This window comes from Loa loa (assembly GCF_000183805.2).
Source record: "Loa loa unplaced genomic scaffold supercont3.69, whole genome shotgun sequence".
NCBI lineage: Eukaryota > Metazoa > Nematoda > Chromadorea > Rhabditida > Onchocercidae > Loa > Loa loa.
The window spans coordinates 229,981-239,543 of record NW_018108249.1 but is presented as its reverse complement, the minus strand read 5'-3'; the positions used below and the strand labels follow the sequence as shown (position 1 = coordinate 239,543).

General features: G+C 28.2%; 2 protein-coding genes across 2 annotated transcripts; both read left to right on the top strand.

The window, feature by feature from the left end:
* Positions 1-4,829: 4,829 nt before the first annotated feature.
* LOAG_09865 (cysteine protease) lies at positions 4,830-7,373 on the top strand (the record flags this gene model as incomplete). The annotated part of the gene is made up of 7 exons (XM_003145392.2): positions 4,830-4,902; positions 5,043-5,182; positions 5,313-5,489; positions 5,858-6,016; positions 6,584-6,815; positions 6,984-7,086; positions 7,274-7,373. The coding sequence occupies 7 exons, from the start codon at positions 4,830-4,832 to the stop codon at positions 7,371-7,373; spliced, it is 984 nt and encodes a 327-aa protein (XP_003145440.2).
* A 715-nt stretch (positions 7,374-8,088) lies between these two features.
* Positions 8,089-8,256, top strand: LOAG_09864 (hypothetical protein; the record flags this gene model as incomplete). The annotated part of the gene is made up of 1 exon (XM_003145391.1): positions 8,089-8,256. A coding segment is annotated over one exon (168 nt), but the record flags the coding sequence as incomplete, so codon positions are not given.
* Between the last annotated feature and the right edge of the window lie 1,307 nt (positions 8,257-9,563).

Genomic DNA, 9,563 nt, shown 5'->3' with positions numbered 1-9,563 from the left:
TTTTTTTTTTTTTTACTGTTGGTTATTATCATATAACACTTATACATTTCCATCCTTATCTACCAATATGAAAAGAAGACCGAAGTTTACTCAGGAGATTATGCAAGTCGTCAGGTGATTAACGCTCTTTTGTGAGATGGTCAGTTGTTATTTGATGATAATTACTGGATTTTACTGGGTCATTTCTACGATGCTATATGAATGTAAATTATGAACGATGACATTTTTCTCTTTTGCTATTTTCAAGAACAAGGATTTTCTTGAGAATAGTCACATTTTTGATAAATTCAATCACAGGTAATACTTTCATACTTAATATCATTATAATATCGTAAAGTGAAATCCAGAAATTGTCTTTAATTTCTAAAAATTAACATATAGCAGGTATGCGCCAACAAAAAATATTCCTTTGCAATCAAATTAATAAAATTTTAATTCAAATTTAAAAAATTAGCATTAATCTTTTAAGTAGAATGAAATTCTTAATTTACCAAAATTTCATAATTTTCGCATCACTCATAATATTAATGGTTATCCATTTTTGTTGATATGAATATTTTGACCTAACTAAAATCAATTAATTCTAATCATTCTATAAAATTTGAATATTAACGAAAAATAAATGAGCCAAACTAAACATACAATTAGACTAATTACATAATGAAGTGAAAAAAGTTAAAAGTGCCAGTTCAGTAATTATGTATACATTTTATAATTAATGCCAACATCTGATTACTCATTTGTAAGTTTATTTCATCTGTGAAGTCATTTTCATTCTTAGTGTGACATTTCAAGTGTGACATCTCTTTACACAACTTTTCATTTTTCGCTAAATTCATACATACCGATAATTTTCATTTCTGGCTCAAAAAAAAAAATGACGTATTAAATGATGTGCTAAAAATGACGTGTTAGAAAAAATCACGTATTAAACTGAAGTGTTAGAAAAAGATCACGTATCAAACTGACACGTTAGAAGAAAATCACGTATTAAACTGACGTGTTGGAAAAAAAATCACATATTAAACTGAAGTGTTAGAAAAAAATCACGTATTAAACTGACATGTTAGAAAAAAATCACGTATTAAACTAACTTAAATGATGTGCTAAAAATGGATACGTGTTGGAAAAAATCACGTAGCAAACTGTTATGTTAGAAAAAAATCACGTATTAAACTGGCATGTTAGAAAAAATCACGTATTAAACTGACGTATTAGAAAAAAATCACGTATCACACGTATCCAAAGCAATTCCTTTCATATGATTGTCAATTCTTACCCACAAAAAATATATTAACCTGTAATGCATTTCATAATAATTTATACCATTAATATTCGATAAATGAAAGGATAAAAAAGGGGAAAGATTCAATATCAATGTCAATGATTTCAACGGGCTTAATCTAAAACAAAAGGTGAACAATTTTCATGGATAATTTGGTTATTTCGGTTAATTTGCATTTCAGATGACCGATTTCAAAAGTCAACAGATGCACTTAAGAAATGAATTAATCATCCTATGGATAATGCGGTACATACCTATCCCTAAATGATTATTACCTTTAAAAATGGAGGGAGAAAAAAAAATATAAGAGTAAGAGAAAAAAAAAGGAAACAGGGACCATCATTAATCATTTGACCTTACTCTTTCTTTCTTTCTTACAACAATTTAGAGAATATTAAAGGAACGAGAATATTTCGATAATAATAGCAAATTAATGTGGCATATATCTTCTTATTACTTAAGATAATTGTGAGCACACTCTTTGCAATCTTAAAATCTATCAAAATAAATGTGTGGAAAAAAAAAAAGAAACTGAGGATTAGCTTTAGCAGGTGGCGAATAAGGTAATATCTGATTTGTGAGGTAAAAATAATTATTCTAAGGTTACTGATTGTTGAAAGTATAATAAAGCAACTGGTATATTGGATGGAATTTCAAAGAGAAAATCTATTATAATCGAAATTATCATGAAAATATTAAAGGTATGAGAAGGAAATATTGTAAATTAATTTAGAAATTATGAAAAAAAAACAAAGAAACAAATGAAACAATGAGAAATGCTTAATTATTAATCGAGTTATCCTTTAGAACATTAATTTTATACATACTTTTTAAATGACCGTCATTTTAGTTTAGGGTAAGGTAAGAAAGTTAAGGTAAGTTACTGTAACAAATGACAGTGAGAAATGCTTAATTATTAATAGAGTTATCCTTTAGAACATTAATTTTATGCATACTTTTTAAATGACCGTCATTTTAGTTTAGGGTAAGGTGAGAAAGTTAAGGTAAGTTACTTTAACAAGTTACTTTAAGTTACTTTAACATCTGTTCATTTTTTCATAATGTATTTGAAGAAAACGATATCAAAAAAACGATGAAAGCAATTTAAATGTGAAAAAATAATTGCAACCATCCAAATAATTTCATATTTTTGCTAAAATAAAAGCAAATATTGCTCATTTTACTACATTACCATGATCAATTGCATATGATGACTAATAAGTTTACCTGGAAAAAAGATGTAATTAAAGTAAATTGATGACTCACACTTATGCAAATATGATTAAATTACTACTGGGAACGTAAAGGTGTGCACATTTTATTAATTATTAATCATACAGTTATAATTTACTGATACCAAAATAAAAGTTTAAAACAATTTGGGAAAATAAAGTAAGTAAATTTTGCATTCTATTAAATTGTAAGGAAAAAAGTAACAAACTGTTATATTTCATATAACTTACTTTATCCTTGAAAGATCTATTATACTAATTTAAATTTTAAACAGAATTTTTTTAAATTATTTTAACAAAAAAAGGTTTGGAGATATTTCCAAAAGAAATTTTTACAAAAATAGGTAAAAGATGCTAATCAATTATCATTATCAATTCATATCAGCCAATTTTACTATTCAAATTGGTTATGGAAGAAATTAATTCCTTGGTTGAAAATTTTTTGAGTTTAATTAATTTGAGTATTTCCTCCTTTTTCCTGTAATCCGATGAATTTTTATTTTTCAATTTTTTCAACGCCAGAATTTTTATATATATATTTTTAATAAAATTTTCAATCGCGTCATCGTTTTCTTCAGTATTATTTGATTGTTTTTACAGTCGACCTTTAGTACGTTCCACTGAACAAACACAATTTATCAAAACCAAATTCAAATTTCAAATAAAATCCTCAGCAGGAGCATTGAATTTAGTTAACGATTAAGCTGTATCAACAAACTTCTGTCACCATTTAAGGAGAACGAATAACGGTCCTGCAGTATTCGGAAAAACGCAAACGACGTGATGCTACGGACAATTGCATCACTGGCGGTATTTACCTTCTTGGCCGATTTTGTTATCGCACTTAGCAGGTGAATTTTCAGTAGCTTCCTTTATCCATTGCTAATGATAACAATTTCTTATGAAATTGGACAATTTTTCTCGGATGCTACAGTTATTTTGGCTAAAATTTGGCCATTTCTTACTTTGGCTTATAATATTGAGAAATATAATTTGCGGAATTTGTTATTATTTATTCGTAAGAAATCAACTAAAACACATCCATACATTTCACATAGTTTTGCACATTCCACAAACAAAATGCATGCATAAAATGCAGGTGGCACTACCTGCATGTATGATGACATTAAGAGATCACCAAAAGAACCGATAGTTCGGGATTAATTTAATTATAACACAAAAGAAAAATCAACACTTTGATAAGCTGCGAATAAAACAATTTTCAGCGAAGTGCAACAACTGAAAGAAGTCTTAGAGAAACTTGATGAAGATTACAAAGCAGGCGATGTGAGAAAACTTAAATCTGATTTTAAAAATGCATTGAAAGAATACGGCGATGGTTCCTTTTTTTTATTTTTTATTTTATTTCAAATTTCAAATTTTGTAATGTATGGAATTGCTATTAATTAAAAACACTTTTTATCCGAATTTATTATACAAAAGATAAACTTAGAAATTGACGAATTACCGTATTTTCAGGATCAGAAGGGTGAGTTCAACAGTACTTCATTGAGGATCATTTGATTCATACTGTCATATTCCATTTGCATCGATCGGATAAAGCATCTGAAGCGTATAATAATATAATTTAGGAATAACTTTGTTTCTATTTGCATTTCCCTTTTTCCACACTTTTTTTATGAGCACACCAAAACAGCCATACATAAAAAATTTTAGGTTATGGAAGTATGAAAAGTATAAAATTTGAATATTCAATTAATTTGATTAAAGAACAATAATGAATACTTCGATTCATGAATACCATTTTCTTTTAATATCACAAAATTATGGAAACAGATTACTGCGATCTATCTTACCGTAACTTACTTAAAACTATTTTAAGAAGATTTACGGATGTTTAATAGAGGTTAACTGCAAGATATAAGTAATCTTTTACATAAAATAGAGAAATAAATTCAGCAATTTAGACCTATCACAATCAGTACAACTAATAGCGTAAGCTTAATTTATTATTTTGTACAATTATTTTGAGATGATTTTAAAAATGAATTAAACATTTTTTTTTTTGTTGAAATCCAAAAAGTTTTCGGAATTTAGAAGTATGAGAAATCTGTTGGATGAATTCATATATTTAAGTATCATTATTTCACTGGTACAAGAAAATAATTCTTAGCCGCTTTTATTTGAATTTAAATTATTTCTATAATTGATTCTTTTTTTTAATTTTTAAATATAAGATAAGAAATTGTTTTAAGTTTTTTACTTATAAATTGCTACAAACGGTTTTCACTCAAAAATATACTGCAATTTTTAACAGGCAATCAACTGCTGTGCAAGGTTTTTTGAAAAAAATGGAAGATCAAGGGGAACTGCAGGCGATGCGAAAATTAGAAACCAAATTTAACAAATATCTAACCGTTAACGGTACAAATTTTTGTCATTTATACTTGACCGTTTCAGGAATGTAACTTTACTCTGTGCTACTTTCCTTTTCAATTTCAAATTTCCATTTGTGAAACCGAAAATTTCATTCATAACAGTAAAATAATTTGTGGGATTTACAGGAAGACATTATAGTTCGAATGAAACAAAATTAAGAATGGCAATATTTGAAAGCAATGAATTGTTGACGGAGAAGATAAACAAGCAATATAAAAAGGGCCTAGTTTCTTATCGAACAGGCTTGAATAAATTGGCTGATTTAGTAAGTGAAGCCTAATGGTATACGAATATATATTTCAATAAAACAAGTGAATAAAATCTCTTAAAGCAATACATCCACCAATAATCCGGATTGTTTTGCCGGAAATTAATTTATTTTGGTTCATTTCTAGACCGATGATGAATTCAAAAAATTGAATGGACTTCTATCGTCCAATCAAACCTATACACGTGGAAGAAGACAAACCAACCAGATTCCGGCTGGATATTATCAGTACAACAAGAAGGAAAAGTTGCCACGTTCAGTTGATTGGAGAAAAAAAGGCTACCTTACACCTGTTCGAGAACAAGTATGACTTCCACGTAACTTCATCTTCTTAAATTTATGCTAAATTATTTCCAATTAGTAAAGTGCCCTAATTCAAAAATTCATTTTTCAAATTCAAAATCAAATTCATTCATAATTCAAATTCAAAATCTTCATAAAGGTTCTTACCGGTTGATTATAACTGCAAAAAGCAAGTATGCCAAATGAATCATTGTTGATCATAGCACATTGTATTTGGGAGTGTTTTAGCTGAGATGTATGCAATACAATGATGTCACCACATTGCAATTGCTTGCATTGAATATTATAATTGACATCTGTATTATCATAATTAGTAGATTAATATAATAATTAAAGATTTTGAGATGAAAAATAAAAATAATTTTATAGGGATTGTGCGGTAGTTGCTATGCTTTTGCTTCACTTGCCGGACTTGAAGCTCATTATAGGAAGAAGACTAAAAAAACTGTCATCTTATCCCCACAAAATGTCATTGATTGTACATGGTATCTTGGTAACAGTGGTTGTGATGGTGGCCGTATTACTCCGGTTATTTCCTAATCCTTTTTTGTGAATCTGCTAAAAAATTATTGTTTATTTGTTTTTTCTTACTATTATTCCATTTTATTTGTTTAAAATTATTGCTTATTTTGGGATACGACCCAAAGGTATCGAAAAAATACGATCCAAAGGTCATATCGAAAAAATACGATCCAAAGGTCATATCGAAAAAATACGATCCAAAGGTCATATCGAAAAAATACGATCCAAAGGTCGTATCAAAAAATACGATCCAAAGGTATCGAAAAAATACGATCCAAAGGTCGTATCGAAAAAATACGATCCAAAGGTCGTATTGAAAAAAAAAAACTGTCACCAAAAGGTTGTATCGAAAACAAGCAATAATTTTAAACGAATAAACTAATATTTGTTAACCAAATGCCGAAATTTCATCATAGCAGGCTTTTACCAGTAGAAGCAAGTTTTTCTTTTATAATGGTCAAATTAATATATTAATCTATCCATGATAAAATGTGGAGAAATGAACATTGAAAATTTTTATTTTAAAAACTTTTTATTATTTTTATTTTAAAAATTTTTTTAAAATTTTTTTAGGTATACGAATATGGAAGATCGTATGGTTTTGTATCAGAATCGAAATATCCATATGTTGGTGTTGTAAGTAACCAATGTAAATGGAACAAGCAAAACGTTCAAGCTACTGATAAAGGTTCCATTAGAATAATGGATGGCGATGAAGAAGCACTGAAGCATGCTGTAGCTAAACGTGGACCTGTTGCTGTTGGAATGACTGGCGATCTACCAAGTTTCAAATTTTATAAGTCCGGTAAGGTTATAATATTTCGATTGTAATTTAGTTCAAAGTAATTAGTGAATATATGAGTGAAAAATTACCAATCATCGAATATCAGTACCATATGGTATGATCGTATGGTTATAGATGGTGGACCAAAAAAGATTCCGGTAATCAACCATTTGATCATATAATTTTTAGGTGTCTACGCTGATAATCAATGTATTGAACCAAGTCATGCAGTATTGATTGTCGGATATGGTACGAGTAAAAAACGAGGAGATTATTGGATTATTAAAAATAGGTTTGTTTCAATTCATCTAAAGGATTTTATTCATCATTTCAGATAAAATGTTAACAAACGATAAGACATTTCTGTTATAATTTGTGTGAAATTTTTTTTTTAAATTAAATAACCATTATTAGTGTATTAATTTAAATTAGTATTAATATTAATTTAAATTATTTTTTTTTAAATAAATAATTTTCAGTTGGGGAAAAGATTGGGGAATGAAAGGATATGGTTATGTGGCACGAAATAAAGGTAATATGTGTCATATTGCTACAATGGGAGCATTCCCACTACTATAATCATTGATTTAATGTGATTTGTGAAGATAATTGTTGCATTAAAAATGTTAATTAACATTTGATACTTTTTGCTAACAATTGTTTAAATTTTAATTTAATATGGATAAATTTGGGATATGCAAAAAATATTGGATAATTAATTTTCGTTTGGTTATTATTTTCATCTAATTAATTTTCATTTGATGATTAATTTTCCATTTGAAAAATTTGTTTAACATAAATGAGCAAACTATCAAGTGTTTAATAAAATAACTATAACAAATTATTATTTAAAATTTTATTAATTGCATAATAATAACATTAATTTTTGTATTATTTGGCTAAACATTTTCCACTTTTCCTGTAAGTTGAAATTTGACGAATTTTCACATTCATCCAATTATCTTTTCGGTCAAATAAAGTTATCACTGCATTGTCCCATTTTAATAATCAGATGGAATACATTTTTGCTATTTTGGAAATATCGAATCAATCATATTTTACCTTCCGGATCTGAACCGCTGATTTTATTTGACGTCATTTTTTCATGATTAAATCGTGAAATGCATCAGATATGTAAATTACAGCCCATGGATTCACCAATGCACCAATCAGTTAATCATGTATGACAGATTATAAATAGAGATGGAAAGTTAAAAACAAGTGAAAAACTCAATCCTTTAAATGGCCTAGTTTGTCAAAGCAGACTTTAATACAGCATGCGAGTTAATATGCCATGAGTAAGACTTCGGAGACATCGGTGACAGAAGATCCTCATAACGATTGGTGGTACCATGCATTGAATAGAATTGAGGAAATTCACACGGAAAACAACGACAAAATAGGAAAAGTATCTAAAAAAACTACCGAAAATAAATCAGTTAATTTAATCAAAACTGACAAGGTATATTCAAGACTACTTTAGACTTAGACTTCTTCTCAAAAACAGGTGACATTTTTTTCATGACAATTCATCAACTAATCAAAACCGAAATAAACTACTACCTGTCAGCTTTTTTTTTTTTTGCTGTTCTCAAACTGCAGTAGCTTATACTATTCAAATTCGTGAAAGGCTGTTTCGAGAACTGGCAGAAATGGTCTCAATAATCAACTTGTCACTTTTGAAGATATTTGGTCACTTCTCTTACAATGTGAATCGAGAAAGTTAGTTAGGGAGTTAATTAAATATTCATGGCCAACTTAAAATGAACTGTTAATGGCCTAGCCTGTGAAGAGACAACAGTGAAAGGCATTTCTTTTGATTTCTAAATTATAGACTTCGGAGATATCGGCGACAAAAGATTCTCGAAACAATAGTTACCACGCATTGAATGGAACTCAAGAAATTTACATGGAGAACAAAGACAAAGTAGGAAAAGTCCCTTAAAAAAAAAAAAAAACTAACCTAAAATCAGTTAATTTAATCTAAATTGACAAGGTATATCCGGGACTACTTCAAATGAAAATTATCAGACTCGTTCGGATCCAATGCATGCCATAGGTAAGTGTGTATTTGATAAGTACTGATGTGATTAGCACAAATGCATTATGTTGTTTATCAATGGCTATTACACTGAGAGTAATTCACAAAACATTCCAATTATTTAAATAACTGAAAAAAAAATAATTAAGAAGATATAAGTCGGTTATAATATCCAATAAGGGATTTAATAAGCGATATTTAATATCGAAGGATGAATGCCGTGAAGACTTGCAAAACTGTGAAGATTATTAATTGAAAAGATTTATGTCAAACACGTAGATATAAATAATTATTAGGAATATATTTATTTTTCGGCCAGTACGCAATTGCGATCGATCTCATCTATGCTATTTAAATCATCATTAGCAGTGGACAAAGTTGATGGTCAAAACTTTATATGATATACTGCTTCTGGAATTCATTTTTTGAAAACATTCATTCAGAAATATTCATTTTTTGGTTTAAATAGGTTGGAATTTGAAATGTCAATATTAGAGGATTCATCCATTCAAAAAAAAACCGAATTCATTCATTCCTAAAATTCAATAAAAAGAGTAAAAAAGACAGCACAAATTTTACTTTTATTTTTATAGAATAATTTTCAAACTAAAATTAAACATTCAAATATTTTAGTCTTATACGTCACATATTTGCATATCCCAAAATTATCTTTATTAAACAAGAATTAATGACCTCAACATGTACATCAGATATTAAAAACTTGGCGT